Source organism: Paroedura picta, chromosome 15, assembly GCF_049243985.1.
Source record: "Paroedura picta isolate Pp20150507F chromosome 15, Ppicta_v3.0, whole genome shotgun sequence".
Lineage (NCBI taxonomy): Eukaryota > Metazoa > Chordata > Lepidosauria > Squamata > Gekkonidae > Paroedura > Paroedura picta.
In genome coordinates, this window is record NC_135383.1 from 12,476,762 (window position 1) to 12,503,556 (window position 26,795).

Sequence of the window (26,795 nt, forward strand, 5' to 3'; positions counted from 1 at the left end):
GAGAAGAAACCACTGCCTTTTGGGATTCTTTAGGATACTAGATACCTTGAGGTCAAAACAAAAAGGAGACAGCCATACTGATGTTCTTTCCCCAAACTTGGACTCAACCACCACACCGTGGCAGAGCATCCTTTAGTACAATAACCAAACTGCTCCTGGAATAACTCTAATGGGTTCTTTTTGTCCCCTATTCCTCTCCAGCTTCCAGGATCCAGTTCTAAAACTGTGCAGAAAATTCTGAGTGCAGCATATAGGCCGTGTTCTGCACTCTGAAGCTGCAGTGGCCCTCAGGCACACTCCCAGGCACCTGGCTTGTGCCTAGCAAGAATAAAGCAGACTCCAACACAAGACCATAGTGAAGTAGCACTGACATCAGATCTGTAAGTTTATTTGCTCAATGTACGACGGCTACATAATGACTCACATTCATGATATTCCATCACTGAGGAAAACTGCTAAGAATGGTCCGTGTGTGAAATAATTCCTTACAGAAACACGGAGTTGGAAAAATAATCACTGATTAGACCTTAAAAAGAGTTCACTGCATAACATGACAGAAAAGCACAAACAAAGGCTCATTCAAAGAACAGAGTCATTTTTCTCCTACACTGTAATAGTTATAATTTCACCATGATGAACACCAGACATTAAGATTAAGCTAACACTGGTGTCTTCTTTTGCTTTCCTTTAAAAAACAAAAAACAAAATCATACATAATTGCATGTCACTATAGCAACATCCATAACAGATCAGTTTTGTTACGATCACTATTTGGTAGAGCAAACTTTATCCCCCACCCTCCCAAAAAAGAAAAAAAATAAATTAAAAAATTTTAAAAAATTGTTGAAGACTATTGTCATAGGAATACATAACATCTACATTATAAGTTAATAAATTTCAAGCTACTTTATAGAAATACAACACCAGCATGCACAATATTGTATCAATAGAGTAATGGAGCAGTTATTCATTTCACTGGAGAGACAGTTATCATAGGCAAGTGCATTTCTTTAAAAAAAAATGAAACCATTCAAGCTGCTCACAAGTCCCCCCCCAACCCCCCCACCCGCCCACTCCGTATGTAGCCCTCTTGTGCGATCTTTTCCCCTGCATAAAGTTTTCCTAAAGCAGCCAGAGCTAAAAAGCTGAAATCAAGAAAGGTTTTGTAATTCCAGTAAATCGTTTCCGAAGGATAAAAGCCAGGAACACGCACGGTTCACATGACATGACTGCAAATTAAAGAGGAGCCTAAGCATCCTTTTCCAGTCCATGACTTCCCCCTTTATTCAATTACCTAAGCTGCAAGCTTCTCTTCCTCCTCCTAGATTCAACAGGATGCCAGAGCCAAGCTATTGGCGTTACTCAGGTGGCCAGCAATGGAAAGTCACTGAGTGCAAACTGTCACACTGGAACGGAGTACAAGGAGTTAAAAAGGTATCTGCACTGGATGCATTCACGGGGCCTTGCTAGCATTTGCAATATCAACCCACTTTAAACTTTTGACTTTAGGACTGCAAACCGCTAAGAAAATTTATCCTGTTGCTTAGGCTCACCACAACCTAACTTTGCCAAGCCAACTGGACCACCATGTGAAACAAGACACTCTGCTTGCACAAGGACCACGGATATCTGTGCAGTGGGGTAGTCATGAGTGCACAGTTTCCTTCTGTGGTGCTTTCGCTAAACAAAAGTAACAGTCAAATATACTTCAAAGTTGAGAAGGAAAACTGCCATGGATTTCCATCAATCATGATTTTGCTTTTTTTAAAAGAAGTAGTCAAATCGGGGGCTAAGGGATTAATTGATTATCTATATTATTTTCTTCTAGACAACTGAGACTTATGCATGAACAAATCCCTGTTTTTGAGGACAAGTTCCACAGTGCCTAAGATTTTGGTTTAAAAAGAAACACACAAGCCAACCATTGGCAACAAGCTCTCACTTTTGTGGATTTCTCCAACAGAATTTTCCACTCTTACTGCAGCCTTTACCAAAGATCAGAGCTCTAGCTCTGACAAGGACCAAAAAAAAGGAGCTTGGGGGTCTTCAAAGGTCTGCTGACAAACCTCATGGGACAATGGGAGAAAGTCAGGTTACAAGCAAAATGGTAGCATGATCCCTGAGGCAGGGGCTAGGATACTATTTAGAAACTAATAAATAAACTGGGATGATATTGAGAATACCAGAGGAAATATGGAACACACAAACCTGAATCAGCATTAAGTGGCACTGTATTTTAACATCTTACCCACTCTAATTAAAATTCTGAACCCTATATGCTGTGGACACTCGGTACTTTATATAGCAGGTTGCCAAGCACCCGTTAAAATGGCAAAGAATTGGAACACGGTTGCTTCTCGGGCAGGTTCTGGCACCCACAAAAACAAATAGGGTGGGTAAGATCATCCACACAGACTGGACTGGATTAGGGTGGCAAGCCAGAAAAACAGAAAAAAGTTTACACTCAATGGCTCGATGTCAAATATGGCTGTCATATAGAAATACTGTAAACCATAATTTAGTATTAATACTGAAAACTATTTTAAGCATCCTGACAAGAAAGCCCAAAGGCCCTATCAATTTGAGCCTGGGGAGGGGCTCTTTTAATATTATGCCATGATTAGGAAGTTCCTCAAAGTTTGGGACAGGCTGCAAGAGGGGAGATACATAGCTGTACTTAACAGAAACGTATGGTATTCAAACTGAAAAGATGGAAGAAACCTTACTGGAACCACAGAACTGCTTTTCAACCAAACCAAAAAAAAAGAAAGAAAAGAAAACAGGGGCCATTCCATTCAAGTTAGTCATTATCAATTTCGTGTATTTCTAGCAATTAAGGTAACTTAAAGACAGCTCCCCCTTGAATTAAGTCTACAGAACAGTCCATATGCCATTGTGAGGCTGCCATCCCATCCCACTCCTTACCAGCACAGCCAGCCTGACTTTCCACTAGTGGTGTTTTGGCAAAAGTGTCAACGAGGCAATCAAAGACAGGTTACGGGGGAGCCTCCCTGGAAGGTCACCCCTCCTTTCCCCTCCCCCTCCCCTGACCCCCTCCCCCCCACTGGTGGGAAAAAAAATAAAGACTGCAGTAGTAGCATCGGCGTGCGGCTGCCAGTCCGTCAGCAAGGTCTAGTTGTTGCCTTCACCACCGTCGTCGTCTTGCTGGTCGCTTGTCCAGAGCGTTAGGTTATCACGGAGGAGCTGCATGATGAGCGTTGAGTCTTTGTAGGAGTCCTCGTTGAGGGTGTCCAGCTCAGCAATGGCATCATCAAACGCCGTCTTGGCCAGGTGGCACGCCTGCTCAGGGGCATTCTGGATCTCATAGTAGAAAACGGAGTAGTTAAGCGCCAAGCCAAGCCGGATGGGGTGAGTCGGCTGCATGTGTTCCTTGCTGATCTCATGAGCTTCGCTGTACGCCTTCTCGGAGGATTCCACAACTGTCGCCCTTTTCTCCCCAGTGGCAACTTCAGCCAGGTAGCGGTAATAGTCCCCTTTCATCTTCAGGTAGAAGACTTTGCTCTCGTACTGGGTCTCGCTGCAGTTCTTGATCAGGTAGTTGTCTAAGAGGCTGAGCACATCCTGGCACACGGCTTCCAACTCCTTTTCGATTTTCTCGCGGTAAGCACGGACCATCTCGATCTTTTTCTCGTTGCCGTCGGCAGAAGTCTTCTGCTCGATGCTGCTAATTACTCGCCAAGAGGAACGCCTCGCCCCAACCACATTCTTGTAGGCTACCGACAACAGGTTCCTCTCTTCATTGGACAGTGGCTCATTCAACTCTGTCACCTGTATTACAGAAGAGACAAAAAAAACAGGCATAAATCAGACTTGGCTCTTTACTTGGTTCATTCTTTCCAAGAACCTACACCACTACTACTGCCTTAAATAGCCAAGACTGACACTAAAACATTTCCAGACCATTGATACCTGTCAACAGAATGTCAATGCTTTTCAAGGGAGCAATGCTGGGTCCTCGTCAGCGTAAGCCCACAAAATATTTAGACAAAAAACAAAACAGTTATTGTGACTGTTTACATCCTTGACAGGAATGGTGTCTTACTTTGCATTAGTAGACTTACATTAGGTAATAAGGGAAACTCCAACCCTAAAGGCTGTCACATTAAAGTGTGAAAGGGAAACCAGATTTGGATCCCAGAACTCCAGCAGTGGCCATTGCCTTAATTGTTTTGGTCAACAGCAAAAATTTACAGTGCACTCCATAGTGTGAATACTGGGCATAGGACAGCACTGAGAGACAAGGATATACCTTGTGCAAGGATCCAGGCTCAGAGTTGTGAGGAAGAAAGGATACGTTACAAAACTCTACTTCGCCCCACCACCAGGCAGTGGGAATGAATTGCGCGTTGGACAGACTAGTCTCACTAGCTACTAGAAACAAAGATTAGAAACCAAGCCTCACCAAAATGCATGGACCAGAGAAATAAATAGGAAGAAAAAGTTGGATAAAAGAACAGACACACCACAATAGTACCCTAATGAGGGATTCTTGAAGGATAAAGGACATCATTTTAGGGTAGAGAAAAATTAATGCCCAAAACAAAAATCGAAGCCCGGTAGTAAATATTAGAAAATAAAAAGCAGGAGAAAGGCAAGCTGAAAGCAAGGATGTAGGAAATAAGAGTGCTTTAATAGAATATAGAAGGCATGTAAATGTAGCATGGGTCTTCAAAGGTAAGGAAAAAGGGGGAAATTCTGACAGATAGTGAAAACAGAAAGCTATTTATTTACTGGACCCCACCAAGTTATCCTTTAGTTTTTAACAGGCTGCCACAATGGAGCAACCTGATTTATTAAGAGTGACATTTAAGCTTCTCAAAACCCAACCACCTCCTGCACTGGATAGAGCCTACCCGGCAGTAGAGCCAAAAAAACATGTAGGACCAATAACCAGCATGTACAACAGGTCACTGTTATACTGAATTTAGCACTGACAGCATGAGTTTCACAAACAGGTGCCCAGAACACCGTCCTGTCTGTAGCTAATCCGTGGCACCACGGCTAGAATACACACTGTCCCAACTGGAAGCGGCTACTCAAGACGAGAGTAGCCATCTTCAGGTGCATTTCAGTAAATGAAGCAGAAAGGCTACCATTGCAGAGCCTTACCCACGCACAAGGCAGGAGCTCTCTCTGCACAGCTAAGCCAGCCGCTACTTTCCAGTGAATATTCTAGGTTGCCTATGGAAGCACTTCATGGTAAATGAGCTGATCAAAGCTGACTGGGCACCAGTGAGTCAAGGTTGCTTGTATTCCCCCATACATTTCTAATCAGAGGCAGACATCAGCAGACGCAAGCATGCTTTTGCCTCCAGCAAGAACACAACGATGGGATCTAAGGGAAAAGGCAAAGAGATATGTTCAAGGAGGTCACTGCACCCCTCGAGTAAGCATCTCTCTATTTTGGGCAATGAAGCAACTACATTTTTAGGAGTACTTCAAAAAAAAAAACTACTTTGGGCTTATTTTAATTAGACTGTCCTAAACCTACTTCAAGGAGACATACTTACTATATCTTGGGGAAAATTGTATTTTATAGGGTTTATAAAGCCAGGAGAAGGAAGGACTGTGAGCATGTGTGCATTGAGGGTATGCATTAATCTTTACCTTCCTCTCTGAAAAGTTGTTGGTGATACCTTTTATTTTTTTTAGTATAAAAGGTTCAATGTTCCCTAATCTTTGACACAGAGAACCAAGGCAACATTCCAGGAACAGGTCTTGAGTGTAGGCTAGTAATTTTGAGAAGCTCTTCTAGCTTCTTGCTCAGACATCCAGATGACCACCCATGACAGACTCTAAAACTTCAGAAGTTTTCTTCTCTGCCCATTTATTGAACCAGAACAGGCCCTTCTATCTAACTTTTTATTGCCATTCTTTACAATCCAAATCATGTTTGCAAATAGGTATTCATTTAGGGTGAGAAGAGAGGCCAGGTAGATCAAGATTTTAAAGCTCAATCACAATGTTGTCCCCTCAGGCTACTGATACATCTATGTGATTTTTACAGGCACACATTAGCTAGCAACTTGCATGGAGATCCTAATGCCTAATTTTAAAAAAAAAATGCCACTCAAAACTTGATGGGGAATTTTCAAATAATATTTTGTAAAAATTCAGAATGCAGTGTTTTAAAAATGAACCTGAAAAGGCACTGAAAACTGAATCATTTGCTAGTTCTGGATCAAACAGGCAAATTTAATTTCTTACACGTTGTGTAAGACATGAGAAAAGAATTTGAGCTTTCGCCCTCATTTGACTAGCCCAGTCAATCAGGTGCAATCATAAACTTGATTTTAAAATTTAGATTAATTCATTTGTTTGGTTTTCCCCCCTTCACCTCCCATTTATATCACTAAATATACATGTTCTCTAATGCAATTCCTAAAGATAATAATCTGAAACACATCACAACTTTGAAACTACCCAGGTTAACCTAACATTGCATTAACATCCATTCACTGAAACAACTTTAGGGGGCAGGAACCAGAAATTCTCAGATCCGCTGCCCAATATTCTTGTGGTACAGCTGTCCAATAAAGGTAAAGGTAAAGGTATCCCCTGTGCAAGCACCGAGTCATGTCTGACCCTTGGGGTGACGCCCTCCAGCATTTTCATGGCAGACTCAATACGGGGTGGTTTGCCAGTGCCTTCCCCAGTCATTACCGTTTACCCCCCAGCAAGCTGGGTACTCATTTTACCGACCTCGGAAGGATGGAAGGCTGAGTCAACCTTGAGCCGGCTGCTGGGATTGAACTCCCAGCCTCATGGGCAAAGCTTTCAGACGGCTGCCTTACCACTCTGCGCCACAAGAGGCTCTTCAGCTGTCCAATAGCACGCGCTCATTGTTCCATTCTATCATAGGCTTCATCTTAAAATACTTGCTTCTTTTTACCGGTGTCATTGCTAGCAGTACCATATTTTATCCTGGGTCCCACCCAGCATCACAGAAATTAAAGAGAATAGCACCTGAACACGAAAACCTGCCCAGCAATTCACAGAATAAAAGGTTCCAACTTATCTTGACTGACAGGAAAGAAAGGATTATGTACAAAGAACTGTATAATAAAACCTTCATTATCTGGCACTTTTCGTGAATGCGGGATCCCAGTTACCAGTTCCTCAATGTGACAGATAACTTCAGCTTATCTAGCCTACATCCATGGTGACCAAATTTAACACAAACCTCATTTTGGGGAATTATTACCTCCTCCCCCAAAAAGCCATGGAACAGCCTAATACAGGAGGCAGACAACCAGGTCAGCAACCAAGAGTCCTCCAGCAGAACTGGCTCTCAAAAGATGCAAGTCAGATGGAAGGGAAAAATAACAGCCAAGGATGCTGTCAGCTGGCAACATCAGCTACTAGAAGCCCAGCAATGACGGGAGGTAACAAACGTGAATAGGGAAAGTATTTTTTTTTTGTGGAAGGGGAGAAGAATGTGCCCTATATCAGTTAACAGAGCATTCTGAATAATCAGGTGCCAGATAATAAAGCTTTTAATTTTTTACACACTACCCCTCCCCATCTTTCAGAAGGCATTTGTTTTATTAAAACAAAATTAACTCAGTCCTACTCATGACCCCATCCAAAGAAGGGATTTTCATGTTTTCGAAAGGACAGACATGCACACAAGTGTAAGAGGTATTCAAATTTCTCTAATTCTAGCATCAACTCTTGCTTACTGCACCAACCAAGTTTCCAACATACTACCAAGAGATGTTACTGTTGCTAAGGCACTCAATCCTCAGTTTTTAACCAAAGCCTTTCTGGAACCAGCCGTTCTGCTCAAGGTAACTTGCAACGCGACAGTAATTTGCATCCTAGAACAGGTTGCTCTGAATAACTATTAAATAGCAAAATTGAGTTCCATTTAGACAAGTTACTAAGCCAGCCATTCGATGCCGCTCGTCTTCAACTTGTTTTGAACAAGCGGTCCGTTTTGATTATAGGTATCTTAATGCATAATATAACATAGGATTGGGCGCTTTGGCATCCGAAGCAGCTGTTCCCACCCAAAGCAACCAGCGCCACGGCACGGGGAGGGAAGCACGGCGCTGGCATGTCAGTTGGCACACACATGCAGGTGCAGAGCTGAAGTGCCCAACAGTAATATACCATCCATTCTATGCAACCTTAAGCTCATTCTGACAATTTCCCTTCATCATAAAGGCTATGAATTACAAGAAAGGTGACACTAAAATAAACAATACAACCATGGTGTCAGCACCTGCAAAGTAAGGTTGATTCTATTCTGCCTTGGACTGGAGCAGGATGGATCACTGGCAACTTACAATGAAGGGTCCTTGTCCTCTGAGGAAAGGAGGACATCTTAGTGGGTGATTCCCACCTTCCACTCAGGAACAAAATCTTTCCACTTTCTGACTTCACAGACCCTTTTTTTGGTATTTATTCTACTCTATCAACAATAACAGCATAGATCTTCTTTACCCCTTGTCCCTGTGTGATGTTCTATTTCAGGCAACTGCAGCATTTTTTACCCTGCCACTAAGATGTTTTCTCTTGTCAGAAGCAAGAAAACTGCATGACAGCGGGAAGGAAGCCATTACAAAGTGGCAGCCTGTCACCATGGGCGACTTGTATATTTGGCCAAGGAGGCATGTCTGGCTACTTTTGCTGTAAGAACAGAGACAGGTAAAGGTCTAAGGTTGCTCCTTTGGAAGAAATTGTCCATAACAGAAGCAGTTCCTTTGACTCTACCTAAAAAGAGGGTGGAAAGCACAGAAGCTGTTCCAGAAGAAACACAGCTACAATCTGCATATTTTTCTTTACATGTGTTCGGTTATTTCATGTTATATTTAATGCATGTACAAATGAACATTGAACATGTAATCAAAACAGCACATCTATCCAAGTGCTGGTCCCCAGTTCCTAGTGTAAACTGAACACACACTAGCTCTTCCTTACAGATTTGTGTTTACTGTAACCCATGAACATGGCTACAGGCAAAATGGGTGGATGTCCATTAAAAAGCAAATATGTTTTAGGTTATGGATGAAAAGGTGATTCATGTAATTTCCAGAGCTTAAAGGTCAAAACAGGTCATGCAATCTTGTTAAAAAGACAGTTGCCTGCAAAAGTAGACACCTTCAAGGAGGTGTTAATATATTTCAGTGGGGTACCCATGATAGTCAGGTTTGATAGGGAAGTATCCCATTTCAGTCCCCCGCCCCCAGTTTATGGGGTTGGGTAGGGGGAGAAATACACTTTCTACCTATTTAACATCTCTGAACTTTGGTCTAGAAATTTCCCAAGGGTGCTCTGTTCAGATACATAGAGACCAAACTGCTTATTTCTATGCCCATACTACAGACTATTCACAGTAAAGTCATAACAGCTTTTGGATGAACAGCGTTCTCATTTGCTGTAAAACCAGTTTGTTTTTCTTACATACAAAATTAACTTTGCAAATGGCCTCTGACAGTTAAGTTGATTATCTATACATTAAATGTATGCTCCACTTTTTTGGCAGCTCAAAATAAATAATTTTAAATGTCAGCTTTGTCTTCTACATCGATGTCCGAATCCCAAACACATATATTCCTATCTGGGCAGGAATTTTTACGGTCCATTAGCCCTATTACACAGTGCATCAATTTAAACAAGCGTTGGCACAACAGGATGCAATGGCTACTATGCTACATTGATTAATCTGCACTAAAGAGGCCACACTAGTTTCAATTAATCGGTAAGCAAGTCCTGCCACCGCTGGAAATCAATTCCCTAGCAACAGAATGATGCTGAAGTTTGAAAAGGAAGTGTTTAACAATTACAATACACACCCTGGATTACATGGATTTAACAGTTAGTATGCTACTGTCATTTTCCTTTCATAAGTTAAATACTTAGGACAGCAGATTCCCTACAATGATTAGAGCTTGTTTTTGAAGCTCTTATTTTTGTTAGAAGCAAAACAATACGATCCAAGTTGAAGAAAAAAGGTCAAAGAAAAAGTCAGAATACATATAGAAATTTCCTCCATTTCAGGATTCACCATTTCTAGAGATATGATGAACTCTTGCAACTGTTACTATTTTTGCTTGTGAGTGTATGTTTTCCCTCTGAAAGACTTAGACATGAGTCAGAAAGGAGCATGAAGATGCAAACAGTACAACATAGTTTTACTATTCTCCCCTGCCCCCTAAATAGAAAAATTTCAGCAATTGTGCCTAAACCTTATCCTTCAAAGAGATATCACAACTGCTTTACTTAAAACTGATTCTTCATTCATATCATGAAAATATAGTCTGCTCTAGATGGGAGATTGCAAAGGTAGCACAGCTCCCTCATAATTAGCTGTCTTATAAAGAGACAAGACAGTTGGTCCTTCTAGCTCAGTCTTGTTGATAGCTCTTGTCTCCTGCTGAAATTCTCCTAATGAAGTGCTAGAAAGAGAATCCTACTGTAAAACACATAACCCGTGGACTAAGTACAAAAAATGACATTGGTACAAGGCAAGGTGGCAAAACCACAGAAGACAGATCTACCCCTACTATGCCTTGGATCTGCAAGTGAAATATCATGACCCACATTTGTGAAATCTGAAACAGTCATACAAGATTTACCGACATAAGCAAACTTGTAGGTTCCCTTGGATAGAATGTGTCTATCGCCTTGATTGGACATTATGCCTTCACTGAGTAGAGGCAATGGGGAGAGCTCTTTGCTTATCTCTATTTATATTTATATACTTTCACATGAACCAGGGGAACAGGAACAATACAGAGAATGCTGGTAACCAAAAAGGAACAATAGAACAGTAATAAACCATGAGGGCAGTAAATTCATAACCGCAGCATACTGACAGACCCATAGTCGGTCAGTTGTGGATGTTTGAAAATCATGGGAGAGGCTCAGGGGCCCAGTACATGTTCGTTTTGGTGAACCTCAACCAAATGCCTGGTGGAAGATCTCTATTTGCAGGCCCCGATCTCCTCTGGGAACTCATTCCACCAGGTGGGGACCAGGACAAAGAAAGGTCTGGCCCTGGTTGAGGTCAAGCAAGCTTCCTTGGGTCCATTTATCCTTTAAAATAATTTTTAAAAATCTTAACATGCACACATTGAAAAAATAAGGATGTTTTGCAACCTGACTTGATGCAGACTCAGAGTTGTTATGTTCCTTGATTCTACCAAACTCTTGCACAGAAATCAGTGATACCTGGTCAGGAAACCGTATAGCTGGGAGGACAGCATGCATGAGTCGATCCTATTTTATCTTAATTGCTTTGCAAGGCAGGTTGGGCAATGACAAAAAATTGTGCAAGGCCATTCAACAAGCATCATGGCCAAATAGAGATCTGAAACCTAATCTCATCTCAAACCCCATTCTACTCAAATACATATCAATAGATCATAAGAGATCTAAAACAGCATGCTGGAAACCAACAAACCATCTAGGTGAGTAGTGTCGACTCTGAACTGCACTAATTCTCTAAATACCTCAGGCAAAAACAGCCCTTTCCCAGGATTATGTACTGCCTGAAGTCCTTTAACAGGTTTTAATTGAACCCAAGATGTTCAGCATGCTAAACCCATGTCCAACTCCCAAGTCATAGCCCAAATTACTGGACTGGATAAATGCATTTAGTGGATATAAACAAAATAATAAAAGGGCCCCTGGAATGAGGAATCCAAAATAAAGAATTCTCAAGCAAATACATTTAATTTATCCATTAACAGTAAAATAAGATTTCACACTTTATATCAAGTATATGCTTTATTATAGAGAAAATATATTCTTTAATACAAATCACAAACAGGAGCATTATTGCAACCTTTAATGACATCTCAGGTTACAGGACTCCCCTTCCCCCAAGATTTCATTATGAAGTTAGTCATCCAAACTTAGAACTTACTTCACTGGCATCTAGTTATCTGATACACCCAGCCCACCTCAGAATTCTGTATGACCTCACTAAAGGCTTTAACTTGGGAGCAGTTAAGTGATTGGGAGCAGTTGTCAGAAATGCTGATAGCACATCTTTAATTCTTTTACAAAAAAAATCCAGAATAAACCCTGAACTACAGGCTCAGTTCCAAAATGCAGAAATAACCTTTGCTGTGAAGCTCTTTTAATAGAAGCATTCTAAAGACATCATCTTGTACATTCAAATCACCTTCTATATATCTCAAAAATGGGTTTACTAATATCAAATATCCATCATGATATGTTTCCTCAATAATGTTATTTCTTATTATATGTACAAGACAGATGTCTTATAAAATCAGGTTCATTGTTAAGAATATTCACTGTGGAAAACTTTGTGAAGAAATCTTTTAAAAGAAATACAATATTGATACAGTATCACTAAGTAAAACGAAAGTGAGATTGTACCTAGGAATTCGTTTTGAACTTTACTCATATATTTTGAGTAAACATGTGGTTCGCCATTGCCAACTTATACATCTTTTCCATGTAATTTTGGCTTTGTTGCCTTTAGGATGCAGACAAAACACATTTCCAATTAGGAAGACAGTTCACCTTAAAGGTTTAATGGAATATTTTGCAACTTTATTGCATTTGACATTTTTATACTGGCAATACTGGTATTTCAAGTCATTATGCGACCCTTCAGCTTCCTTTGCTTTTGTATTATCTTCCAAGCTTACCTGTTTTCACTGGCCTGCTTCTCTTTCCTTTTCTAGGTTTGTATCTAAGACTCCTTCCATATACCTTTCTGGACATTCTTTGCAGGTTGGCCAATGAAAGCCAGAGATTCTCCTGCCTACTTTTTCTTGGCAAAATTAGAACAAAAATTCATCCATCAGTACAAAAGAGGTACCACCACAAAATCTTAGTGCTTTACAATAGAGGTGTTAATTGAAGCTGCTGTGATTTTAATAATGGTAGGGTATAATTATTTTAAATCACTGGGAATTCAGGGATGAGTAAAAATGATGGCCATCTACAAAATCATTTTCAAGTAACTAATGAAAATTTCCAAACATTCTGAGGCCATGGAGGAAAACTCCTTTCCCAGACATGGAAACAAAAACTTGAAATATGCATTAATACTTTCTAAACTTCTTTTACAGTTTTAAGAGTGAACTGTGACTCCGTCACTTATATTTTGCGCAGTTCATGAATGTCAAAAAAGGTATGCTGTTATGTTCTACAAGCATGATACACAAATACATTGAAAAGGAGCAGCAACCTACTGCTTTTTATACTATCAGCATATGTATCATAGTTTGCACCTTTTCAGAGATAAGAAAAAGATTCATAGTGCCGCATACATTCCGTAGTGAAGAAAAGATATGGATAGAAACAGCTTAAGGCAATCACAGCAGTGGTACTCGAATATTACTAGACAGGCTCTAAGGTTCGAATGCTGAGATGTTTGATTGTCTGGATGGATTAGAGCCATTTCTGTGGGTTCCTGTGGACAGCTGATATCATGAATTGGTCCACTTGGTATCGGTTGAATTCCATTGTGTATCTTTTGGTGACTATTCCCACTGCCCAACTGTTGGCATGGGAACTGATCCTGGCATCCCTGAAGTGGAGCAGACATCCTCCTACCTAAGCAGCTAGCAAGTCATACCTTCAAGATTTGTAGTCCATGAACATCTGGAGGACCACAGGTTGACTACCCCTGATCTAGACCCCCCTACCAGAACTACTCTCTTCTCAATGCTTTCCAACTTAAAATTAACTGAGAAACCCAGTCCAAGAATTCAAATTAGATCCAATTAAGGCTAAATGCAACCAAATAATTAACACCACAGCTTTCCAGGAATAACACCATCAGCAATATAAAGCTCACAGCCCAGGCTCTACCTAAAGGAGCAGAAAGCACCCCCCTGAGGCCATTTTGTCTTGGTATACTAGGAAGGCTGTAGCTGTGATCCAAATTCAGCCCTATGATGCCAGGGGAAGTTATCTGAAGCTGCAATGTGGCTTTAGGGACAGTGAGTCAAGGGACCCTGACCCATCTTACTAAGAATTCATACCAAGTTTGAACTTCAGTTCTTTCCCAGTGAAGAAACAACTGTATAGGAAAGGCCAAGTACTGGAAACTAACTGGGATAAATTCCCAAACAGTAGAAACCTAAGCAGTAGTGTATTCAGAGTCTGAAAGAATGGAGCACAGTGCTGAAGATATAGGCATGAAGCCAAAAGAAAAGCAGGGGTAAGAGATGGAGGTTTGAAAGAAAGTCTTGAGAACAGATATGGTGCCACCTTAAGAACTGTACAGAAGGGAGAATTCTGCCAGCTGCTTTTTTTTCCTGCTAGCACTGCAACAATGTGGCCCATTAATCTGTGGAGTGATAGCCAAGAGCTATTGAGGTACAGCACTGAATTTTGAGCTGCAGGCTTCTAAAAGCAAAAGCACGCAAGTTCAGTTTGTTCTTCTTTAAAATCCCTAAACCATTTGTGGAAATGATGCTGCTTTTCAACTTACCTGCCATCACATTAAGTATCCAGATGTGCCAGGAGAAAGGGATGCTATATGGCCTGCCACTCCAATGTGCCATCGATCTGCAGATTACACACCAAAGGTCACATAGCAATAGTGACTAAAAAATACTGGTCTTGAACAGATGATACCAAACTGATCTTCTAGGAAAGGTCACGTAACCCCTGGGGAGCTCTTGCGTAATCCTAAAGTTCCCCAAGAATCCCTGGATTATAGCATGAGACTAGGATCAGAAATCCCTGCTCTTCCACAGAGGTTCACTGGGTAACCTTCAGCCAGTCACCCTCTCAGCCTAACCTACTTTATAAGGTTGGTGTTGAAGGTAAAATGAAGGGGAGGAGAGCAAGGTTGTAAGCTACTTTAAGTCCCCAATGGGGAGAAAACCATGGTTATAAAAATCAAGACTCAGCTCTCATCTGTTCTCTGTATGGAAGAAACCTGGAAGCAGTAGCCAAGACAGTCCAAAGGAACAATTTTGTGTGTACCTGCAAGATTCACATGTAGACCATGTTTCAGCAATTACTTTTCGACAAAATTAATTTACAAATGCATATAATCATATTTAGAACAATGCCTTGGAGACTAGAGACCTGCTAAAACTCTTATTCAGCTGGGGGAGGGGGCTCGTTAATACTGCTACACATACACTGACCTAGTAGTATCCAATTTCAGCATGGGAAGCAGAAACAAGAAGTTGAGACCAGGCCAGAAAGGTGGTCTTTAAGGAAAGCTTCACTAATCAGGGCATTCTACAGTCAAGACCACCTTTGTTATTCAAAGAAGAAAAAGCCACAGAATATGGTCATTAGGTTTATTCATTATTTTTGTTAAAGCTTTAAAACTATACAGCACCGTTACTATAAAGAGGAACAACTTCAAAAAATCCTCATGTTTAGTGGCTACCAATAAAAACCAAAAAATGCACGCTTAATATGCTTGATTGGTACCTGCTCCAGCTTGGACCTCATGAGCCACCATCATTAGCTGGAAAGGAAGCCATAAGGAGCAGGCCCAGGGAAAAACAAGAAATATTTCAATAAAACTAATATGAAATTCAATGAAAATCCAGCAGTCCCAACTCATTCATTACAACTATCACTGTCCTTCAAGTTAACAGAAAGACATCTGCACCAATTTTGACTAGGCTGGAAATGAAACTAAAGCTAGGGCTGCCAATCTATTTGATAGGGAAACAAAGTATTTCACCAGTAAACATTTACAGAAGGAACATTTCCTTCTTTAGATTCATTACACAAGAGCAGAGCAACACATGAATATAAACCAAGCTACCTTCTACTGAATTCAAGCCTTGATTCACCAAAGTCAGCACTGTCTACTCAACAGCCCTCCAGGGTCCCAGGCTGAGGTCTTTCATGTCACCTACTGCCAGATCCTTTAAATGGAAATGCCAGGGATTGAACCTCTTATCTTCTACAAGTCAAGCCAATGTTCTATGACTGAGTCACAGCCCTTCAGATAAAAAGAAAAAACAGAAGAGCTACTGGAGGAAGTTTGAAAGTCACATGGTTGGATTACATGTGGAAAGGTAAGAAATGATTTTAAGACAAAAAACTTTCAGGGAACCAACTTGTCTGGAAGAAATCATGTTTTCCATTCCCACTACCAGAGCACAGCACACTGCTACACAGCTTATTGCTCAAAAGTCTCACAGTTCAAAAGGATTAGTAAGCATGGCTGTTCCCAGTATAGAAATGTCCCAAAACCATGAGTTAACCAGCGAAGCCTGCTACAATTTCCATAGTCCAGAGCAGCCTGACTAAAAGCATGAACCAGCCACTTTAGAACTGGAGCAATATGATGTCATATGGCTGAGTTACAAAACAGCTTCAAGAGCCTTGAATTCTAAGCCCCTTTAAAACAGGAAGTTATGCTTAAGAATCAGAGTTGAAAAAAGATCAAGGTCACCCTGTTCAACATTCACTGAATGAAACTAGCCCTTCATACTAACTACTTCCAGATTAGACTGAACCATACAGAATACCACAAGCTGCAAAAAAATAAGATACCCCAGCAGGAAATTAAAGGTTTTAGTAAAGCTCTGTGTTTCTGATGCACACACCATTCTCGCCAAACGAATACCAGCCCCCAACACTGACAATATTTCCATGAGTTCCTATTAATCTGTCAACAAGAAACTAGAAAACTCAAACCACTTTACATTAAAAAAATTAAAACTCTTTTATACTTTTGTAAAGCACCACGTACCTCAGTTACTTTTAATAAGCTCAAAACACTATCTTTACAGGTAAACATATGGGTATATTTTAATCAATGAAAGCCACATTTTTTGAACATCAGAAGTAACTGTAAAGTCACCGTCAGAAATGTAATGTTTAGCTCCTGGCCTTACCAAATAAGACGTCACTCAAATTTGGTCTTCATTTTCTCAAAACACATCTCATCTAGTTAGCTAACCTTCTAGAAATTAATCCATTACTTTTAGAAGCCACACAAGAAAAGCTGACTTGATTTCATCCTATTTAAAAACTTAATCAGTATGAATTTATCCTGCAGCTAGTAACCTGCAGGTCAAAACTAAACTAGTGCACTATTTAACTATGCCCTCACACAGAATAGGTTGCTTACTTACCCAAACTAAAATATGCTGATTGCAGAAATACTGGGGGGGGGGGGGGAGTATACATGAAGAAGATTGACCTGACTGGATATTTTAGACTACCATTTCATCCTTACAAGAAAAATTAATACTGAGGGCCAGCCCTAATCATGACATGTTATTTCTTGACCTAACATAAAATGGTAGTCACAGAAGGCAGATTTCTGCTCCCTCTTTGTGTAGTTATAGCACTGTCAAGTGTATGTTGCATTAAAGGTCACTTGTAATATCACACTTTGCGTAATGTTATTACTACATTTTGGGTGCTGGGTTACAGAGAAACATTCAAAAATGTTTCATAGTATCACAAAGGAGAAAAAACAAACCTCCTTCAAAGTTTCCTTGTGTACTGAACAAAAACATTCCAATGGCTTTCAGTTTAAAGTCATAATTCTAAACCTAAACATGAAAAAAGAAAATGTCAGCCTTACCTGTACTAAATGCTAAATTAGAACCCATTTTACTCTTAAGGGCACCAAATTACTTCAGGAAGGAAAATATGATAATGTAGTCAAAATCCCAGGAAACAAAAGAATTCCTAATGACCACCTTTAATACAGATGAACAGACATCAGAAGTAAGATCCAAAAGCCTTAATCTTCCAAGGGAACTGGAATTAATCCCAAATAGTGACTGAATGTGGCAGAATAACTGAAGTCCACAGCTGTTATATATAAATGCTTATCCAAGCATCATGTAGATCGTACAAAGTGGTGAGGGATCCTCTCCTCCAGAGAGATTTCACCTCCATTACAGCTAATGGGTATTGATTTTGACATCCTGCAATAGCAGCTGCATGATCCCTTGATTAGCTGATGTAGGACTAAGGTTAAAGCATCAATTTCACAGATGTCTTAGACATATCCCCCTAAAGTCTGGGTAGCCTTAGGAGTTTTGCCATTGTAAAGGTGCTCAAGTAAGTCAACCTTTCATTCTGAATAGCCAACCTTCATATTTAGAAGAAAAAAAGAAAAAAAAAACAGAACCCTTACTTCATGTCATGTGCAGGTGTAAAATACTCACATATTGCCTAAGGTAATGCTTGATGTAAAATACTCACATATTGTAAAATACTCACATATTGCCTAAGGTAATGCTTGAAACATGTAAAGGGTTCAATAGCGATTTACTCCTAAGCAGTTACTGTAAACCATGTTAATTTTCAGTATATGCCGCCAAGATTGATTTCTACTACTTTAATCGAAATATAAGTAGGACCTGGTATTGGAGATATGTCATATGCGCTTTCATGTGCAAACATCGGCCCTTAAAAAAAACTGTCCTTGAAATTAATGGTTAGCAGTAGCATGTGCATTCCAAAAGCTGTGGCAAAAGGTTTACTGAAAGACAAAGACAATGAGGGATCTGTAAGTTCCATAGTGGAGAGGAAAAAAATGCTCCCTCTATTTAGAACTCAGTTGCATCCAATGAGATTTACTCAGGACACTCAAAAGGAAATACTTCTTCATACTACAAAGAGGTAACATGGAATTCACTGCCACATGATGCAAGGATGCTTTTAAAAAGTGACTAAACACATTCATGGGACCCTTCAATGGCTATTCACCATGCTCAAAAGCAAGGAACTGAAGAACATCAGCTCCCAGTGGCCTCTCAAAACCAGGATTTTAGAAATAAGCAGTATCCTTAACTTGGTCCATCAGAGCTCTTATGCTATGACACTTCATGGCTGTGAAATGCCTGCCATCTTACTCAACTGGACCAATCAGCAGATGCGGTAACGTCTCAGACATTGCTGCTGCCTTTGTATCTACATGTTATATACCAGTCATCAGCAAATTAATGCTTCACTCACAGATTACTCTGTTCATGAGTATAAAATGTGTCCACAATCATTTCATCCACACCTAGTTTTTAATAAATCTAATATAGGTGTCTGTACCAACCAATATATATTGATAAGAAAGAAATCATGACCATTATACTCCAGTACATTTTAGTTCTCTATACAGGATATGCTAATGCCAATTCAATCACTGTACTTACATTTCTGCATTATCTTGGACAAATACCACTTGCACACACTGCCACCACCTGGGTGCAATGCAGCTTCCATTGTTACGTGTGACATCATTGTGTTGCTACGGAAATGAGTGCGAGGTCATAAGTCTCCCACATAACTGGAATAGGGGGTGGAGGAAAATTAAATAGGATAGGAAGGGGGACAGGAACGAAGTTATCAAGATTAGCTTCAGCCAGTCTCTAAAACAAATTTGTTATCTCACATCCACGTAACAGAATGGTAACATCCAAAATGTCTGCTAGGTACCGGAAGAAGTAGTGAGTAAAGATTTCCAAAGAGTCAAATGCAAAGGGCCAAAGGGAGATGTTCTACTATTGTGGGCTTTTAAAGAAGAGAATTAACATATCCAAATCTCCTTTCCCATTATACCTCTTTTTTTTTAAAGAATAACCGCTACAAAACTTGAATGAAAAAATACAAAAATTAACCAACAACAATCTAGAGGGCTGTTGAAGAAATTATTCATCAAACAGTATCAAAATGAAAAGTATATAATATATACAGTATAATAATTGCACAAAGCTGCTCAAATATATTCATTCAATAAGAATAATTGGCATCAAATCATACTGCAAAGGTGGGCTGTCAAATATTAACAGAATCACCACGCCACTATGCTAAATCTCCACCTCCATCCCATTTATATTGGTAGCTGCATCTTCCTTCACTCCTAACCAAGCTTTGGCAGCCCCATCTGCTTGACGAACACAAGGTTATAGCAAAATGGTGCAGTAAGAGAAAGAACCCTAGGCAGACTGCGACAATTCTGGATCAGTATTCACTATTCATCAGAGAAGGAAGCCACCCCAGCCTCTCTTAAAGGCTCAGACCTGACTAACAAGGCAAATATAAAGAACAGTTTTCTCCTTTAAAGCAACCCCTCCCTCCCTCTCTCCACCCAGTCTAGCCTCTCTGCAATATGACAAATGCAGAATCTTCTGGAATGACTTGATGCTGCCTCCCACAACCGCTTTGTTTGCAAGATCAGATCAAAGATACATGTATTTTTTTATTTCTTGGATTCTAAAAAGGGGTCAGGTTTTTAAAAAATACTATACAGTTCCATGAGCATCTAGTTTTTAAAGTATAAAACATATTAATATATTATGGCTAGCACTGAACAAATCTTCCATTCAATGTTTAAAAAGCTATCACACAAAGATTAAGATTTTACAGGGAAAGAAACACAGATGTCTCTCATAGCAGACACCTGAAGGATGTGTAAGTATGGACAGTGAGAAATAGCCTATAGGTAAGATTTACACACTGTTTAACCTATATAAAATATTCCATTGAGATTTACCTGTGCAATATCTCATTCTAAGAGAAATGTCAAATGCAAAACAGAGGGGATTTACAATTTATTAATGTTATTTTTTGTACTAGTCTAAAGCAGGTCTTTGGTTACAGAGGATAGCCTACCGCCCATTGAAAGGCAGATTAAGGGAGGGGGTAGCAGACAGTGGGTGGGGTTGCCTGTAGGGGTGGGCACATTAGCTGAATTATTTAATGGGAAAACTGTCAAAGAGCGGCACCGCCCAAATAGCAGAGAGGAAGATGGGGGCATGGACACCTATGCCTTTCACTGCTACTTACAACCTCTGAAAAGGACCTTAAAGAAAGTCCCACAATATAGTGACAGAAAAGGAAGAGGGCAGTACAGGTCATCCACAAACTAACTCATACATAAAAGATACAGAGCCTCTTGCAACCAAGGAAGAGACCATTTTAAAGTAGGCCCAATGATAATGCAGAAACAAGAACAGTTTATCCCAGGGAGAAAGAACAAAGACATTGTGAGAATAAGGTTGCAGCGACCAAATAACAAACCAAAAAGTCATGGAATGAAAAAGAGATGCCAACTGCACACATCACCACCACACAAGTACTCAATAGAAGGGGGAACAGAAAACACCATCAGGCCACTACTGGCATTCACAGCATTCAAAAGGCTTTTGGAAGGGTCAAAACTGTACTCAGGCATTTTAAATGGGAACATAATAGAGGAATAGGCCAATTAGGGAGCCAAGACTAAGTCAGGTAAAATCCACCCAAAAGGATGCAATAGGGGATGGGGGAGTTCTATTCAGCGTATGTCAGAAGGAATGCCTGTCTTCCTCCATAAGAATGACAGCAATTTTGGAGGGCAGGGAAGGGCAGTGTCCCATCAGATACAGGAAAGTTTTGGCTTCTGGTAGCAGTATTTCCCAGGGCTTTGGGGAAGTGGAAGACAAGCTACTTGATCCTAAAAGCATGTTCATTACCATGCATACATTTAAAGCCTGTCTCATGGAGCAAAGGGTTGGAGAGAAGACAAAAGTGACCTCAAAAGATCATTTTTCTCACTAATTATACCAAAACTGCATTTTCTAGCAAACTGGCATTCAAGTTACCACCACAGGCTATCAAACAGTATTTAAAACTGCGCACATGTTTTACAATATTGAAAAGGAGAAATGAAACAGATGCTCGACCTAGGGAGAGGCAGCCACCTTTTGACATGTGCACAAGGAAAGATTTCAAATAGGAATGGTCTTTGCCTCTAAAGAGGCCATCAGCCCTAGCAGAAGAGCATTTTGGTGTGGGAGGGGAAGACAAGATCATGAAAGAAAGCTACCTGAGGTGCCTCACCCCACCCCCATGATATGGCAGTTTTCCTTAAGATAAAAGGATCTTCCCATAATTTAATGTACATAACATGACATTTTAAAGCTACTGTCATTACAAATGAGGCAGGATATACATCTAAAATAAATAAGAACGTATGTAATAGAAGAGGAAGAATATGCAACCAAGAACATCCATAAAGGGGGCATTTGCCCCTATAACACTGGAAGGTGGAGAAGGTGAAAAAAAGCAAAGATAATCAGTGTTATTTTTCCCTTTTCTCCACACCCTATATCCCCTCTTCCTTTGACAAGCAATATTTTATCCACACCTTCCCTTCCCCTTAAGCTCAATAAGCAGGCACATATCCACCGACCCCCCCCCAAAAAAAGAAATATCTCCAACCCCGACCTGACTTTACAACAGCACAGCTTTCCCTTCTTCTGAAGCGGGACACATTGCCTCCAACCCCCCCCCCAATAAATTAGCTTTCCCTTTCAATTATGATGCCCCCCCCCAAAAAAAAATTGCATTTCTCCCCCACCTCCCCAAATGCATTTCCTGAGCTCCTGGATCACAGGGGCTCCCTCCCCCCAGCCTGGGGAGGGGGGTTCCTGTGGCTCTCCTTCCTCCCCCAGCCCTTCCTCCCCGCAGGCGGACTCACGTTCTTCATGGCGGCCGCCATGTCGTCGTATCTCTCGGCTTGCTCGGCCAGCCGGGCTTTCTGCACCAGCTGCTCGCGGTCCACCATCTTCTTCGCTTTCGGGGCGGCTGCGGGGAGAGGGGGGGCGGCGGCTTTCGGGGGAGGGGGGGCTTCCTTCTCCTCGCGCTCCGCGGAAGACGGGAGAGAAAGGGACGGCGCGGCGAGGGCAGGTCGCGAGGCAGGCAGGCAGGCGGAGGACGAAGGCGATTGGCCGAGGCGGGCTGGCGCGCGAGGCGGCGGTTTAACGGCTGCTGCTGCTGCTGCTGCTTGCGGCTGCTCCCTGCGCGCGGGACTCGTGCCTCGCTCCCCCGCCCTCACGCTCGCGCCACCGCCGCTGCTGCTCTGGCTGCTACTGCCGCTGTGGTGACGGCGGCGCTCCCTGGCAAAAGGGGTGGCCGCGCCCAGTCCCGAGTGCGCAAGCGCCACTCCGCCTTTCTTTCCTCCCAACCCGGGGCGCTGCCTTCTTCGCCTATCCGGCCACGCCCCCGCAAGGCTGCGAGGCATTTATTGGCCGCGGGCGCGAGCCCCACAGCCTCGCCCTTGGTCTCCCCGGCCCTCGCCGTTTGAGAAAGCATCCTGGGAGTTGTAGTCCCGCCCTGAGGGGAGGGAACGGGAACGCTGGGCCGCCTCGGCATGAGGGTCGTCGTGCAGGAGGGGACTCCGTTTCCCAGAGTGCAACGCGCGGTCTAGGTGGTTTTTAGCCAATGTTGAGTTGGTAGAACTGTAATGGAATAGACGTGGTGCGGCGGAATTAAGCAAAGGTTATGCTCATGCATTGCGTTCAATAGGCTATGGTATGATGTATCTGATATCTATGGGTCTTAGTAGTAGCCTGAATGTAGGCAACTTTTTTTTTTCTGCAGTCACAGTGTTCGTCTTTCAAGGTCAACGTCCCCAGCTCTGGGAAGAAGACTCACTAGACATAACTGTTACAATGTAGTCATTATGTCAGTCTACACAAAAACTTTAAAAAGGGACTTAAAAAAGGGAGATGCAAACAACATCCCACACTTCTGCACCAGTATACACAACTGTCCCTGATAGGGATAGAAAGCAGCTTCTAGTATCATTATCCTGGTGTAGAAAGCCAGAGTGGGTTCTCATTTGCCACCTTTATCTACCAGAAGGGATCACAAAGCGGTTTACAATCACCTTCGCTTTCCTCTCCCCACAACAGACACCTTCTGAGGGAGGTGAGGCTGAGAGAGCCCTGATATTCCTGCTCGATCAGAACAGCTTTATCAGTGCCGTGAGGAGCCCAAGGTCACCCAGATGGCTGTATGTGGGGGAGCAGGGAATCAAACCTTGTTAGATGAGAAGTTGGCTCTCCTAACCACTATGCCAAGCTGGCTCTTTGTTTGGGAGTATTTGCAAAACCATTATCCAAGAGCAAGTAAAAAGCATTTAAACAAATCCTCGTGCAGCAATTTCACACCATGTCAAAATGGACATGAATCAAACGTGCCACACATGCAAAGGCACCCAGCAGGAATGCAGTGTTTAAAAAGCTGGGATTTGTGCAGTGCTCTGGGTTCGTGGATGAATGAACAGTGACAAATTAGGATTGTAATGAGAGGGAGTGACAGACGCCATTGGGAGATCTGCCAGCTGCTCTGGCGGTGGGATTCCCATGGGGGGGCACCAGGCATGAGGAGGGGTAGCCCCTGAAGAAGCCGCTCCACCACCTGTCCCATGGTCATCTCCTGTGCCACACCCACCACCGGGAACAGGCCTAAAAGCCATGCTCTGACACCCAGGGGAGGAAAGAGCTCGCTGGGCGTGAAACCAGTTTGGGTCAGGCAGATGCTCAACAGACCTTACGGCACAAGAGAGTCAAGAAGATGAAAGGAAAGCAGGAGGAGGGACTGAAGCTCAGCACTAAAGCCCATCCTTTTTGCAGGCAGAAGGAACCAAAGTCAAGCCCCGGCAGAAGGGGCAAAAGGACGAAGCAATGGGCGTTGTGAAAGACCTCCATCTCAGACCTGGATAACCAGTGAGGTCAACGCTAGCTAGACCAAGGATGTGAGTCAGCATAAGGCAGCCTCAGATGCACAGCAGACAGAGAGGGAGAGGCTGCTTCTGTTCAAATGCACTGCTCAGGGGCAAGGTATTGGTCTCCCCCTGAACTGGGCATAGGGACCTGAGGATCCCCCAGAATCGCAGGTCATCTGCAGACTAGAGACCCACCCCCCTGGAAAAAACAGCTGCTTTGGAGGGTAGACTCCATAGCATTATGCTCCACTGAGGTCCCTCCCCATCCCAAATTCCTCCCACTCCTGGATCCACTCACAAAGTCTCCAGGTAGTGGCGATTAAGAGTGGTGGACTCTAACCCGGACTACCGGGTTTAATTCCCCGCTCCTCCATATGCAGCCAGCTGAGTGACCTTGGGGTATAACACACACAAACACACCAGCCACCAGGTCTTCTCCTCTCTAATTGGGCACCAGGTAAGTTCGGTTTTCTTTTAAAAAGCAACAGGTGGGGTGTCCAGCCCACATGTGGGATCTGGAGATCTCCTGGAGTTGCAACTGATATCTACATGACAGAGATCACTTCCCGGGGGGGGGGGAATGTCAGTTTTGGAGGGTGGGCTTTATGGCGTTATAGCTGTTGAGGTCCCTCGCCCTGCTCCACCACCTCCAAATGTCCCACCCCAAATCTCCAGGAATTTCCTAACCTGAGTCAGCAACCTTACACCACGTCATGCACAGTCAGCCACTGAAGGGCCAGGATTCAATCTGGGACCTTCCACTTACAAAGCGTACCGCCCAACACTTGAGCTGTGGCATCTGCTCAAAATGTATTGCAGGCCTCCTGATTTTCGTCGGTGTAATGGACTTTCGCACACAAAAAAACCCTTAAGGGAGAGGAAGGAAAGTGCTCTTTTCAGGGGCCTGTGTGAGGAAGCTGCCTTTCCCCAGGCTGCTGCAGCCCAGCCACTGGGCCAGTGGTCCTCCACCGGCACTTGAACGCAATCCTCCAGACTGCGGTGGAATTCCTGGGCTGCTTTGCAAGTCATACTAATTTGGGTCTGCAACGCAAGCGAAGCCCTCTGCATTCACTGCAGCGCTAGAGCTGGAAAAGCTGCCAGCCGATTCTCTCCCTCCCCCCCCCCCCCCCCCCGAGGCAGTCCTAGAACTCGCACAGATCTTTTCGGCAGGCGGTGCCGTGGGCCGAGGCCAAGAGGGAGAGAAATGGGGCTTTCGTCATTGTGAATCTTTCCCTGGCTCCATAAAGGCCCTATTGATTGCCTGGATGCAGTGACTGTGGAGAGAGGCGGTGGTTCCGGGCCTTGCTTTGAAAAGCACCAAGTTCGGGTCCTGGCATCACCAGTGAAAGGGTGTCAGGAAAGGGGGAAGACCCTCTCCCTGCTTGCATCCCACTGCCAAGCAGGGTAGAGAAGACTGAGCCAAGGGTGGTTAGGCGCTATTGGTCTGTTTCTGTTTAAATGGACTGGATCCCGGACCTCGGCAGAACCACTGACACAACAGTGATCTGCCTTGTGTCGGTGGTTCTGCCGAGGTCCAAGGCAGGATCAAAGCAGACATTTAATTGACCAATGTGCGGCTAGATCTGTAGGATGCAGTCCATTTAAACCGATATTGACCAATAGCGCCCACTTGGCTATCAGTAGGAGTTAATTTTGTGTTTGCCATATTTTTCTACTGTTCTATGTTGCTTCTTGTTAGTTATTGTTAAGCTATCTGTATTGTTTCTGTTTTGTGTGAACCGTCCTGAGCCTTTGGGGAGGGTGGTATATAAATGAAATAAAATAGATCAGTTCAGTTTTTGCCCCTTTTAACATCAAGCTGAGATTACAATAAAGAGCTGATTGGACTCCCAGTGGTTCTGGCTTGAACCCACTGATGTAACAATCACTATTATATGTCCTAGCCAGGGATGCCAACAACTCTGGAGGGGAAAAAATGGTCCTGTCCTTTGAAGAGATTAATATATTTGATAAGACACATTTTCTTTCCCGCATACCCCAAACATTTCATACACTGGCACTTCTTGTAGCAGTTAAGCCCGTATAATTCTGTTCCCAGTACATGTGGAAGGCCAATAATGTGCTTTCGGTGACCCTTCGAGATTCGGTTAATATTTTAACTAGGAACACTTCTTCATACCCCACAGCTCCTGTGCTACCGACAAAACCATATTTTACAAGGCTACCTACGCCACAGGCCTATTTCTGGCCTCACCCAGCAGCCATAGTGACTAACCACCCAAAATAACACTCTCCAGTCCAGAGTCAGTTTTCCGGAGGTCAAATTTAAACACTCCGCTTCCTAACATTTCCCAGGGGAGGTGGGAGAGAATGCACACCCCGGCCAGAA

At 42.6% G+C, this 26,795-nt stretch overlaps 1 protein-coding gene and 1 long non-coding RNA gene across 3 annotated transcripts; both read right to left on the minus strand.

Annotated features, from left to right (window-relative positions):
* Nucleotides 1–356: 356 nt before the first annotated feature.
* Nucleotides 357–22,875, minus strand: YWHAG (tyrosine 3-monooxygenase/tryptophan 5-monooxygenase activation protein gamma). Its single transcript, XM_077312812.1, has 2 exons — nt 22,415–22,875; nt 357–3,789 (listed from the first exon to the last, which is right to left on the minus strand). Exons 1-2 carry the CDS (start codon nt 22,499–22,501, stop codon nt 3,133–3,135), a joined length of 744 nt encoding a protein of 247 aa, XP_077168927.1. The 5' UTR covers nt 22,502–22,875; the 3' UTR covers nt 357–3,132.
* On the minus strand, nt 3,797–22,192 carry LOC143824953 (uncharacterized). Of its 2 annotated transcripts, none has more exons than XR_013226920.1 (3): nt 15,752–17,096; nt 14,447–14,523; nt 3,797–12,775 (listed from the first exon to the last, which is right to left on the minus strand). It is a non-coding gene; the product is annotated as an uncharacterized LOC143824953 (long non-coding RNA). The 2 variants fall into 2 exon arrangements; XR_013226919.1 differs by lacking the exon at nt 15,752–17,096 and adding an exon at nt 19,107–22,192 and having other exon boundaries at nt 12,750–12,775.
* Nucleotides 22,876–26,795: the final 3,920 nt, after the last annotated feature.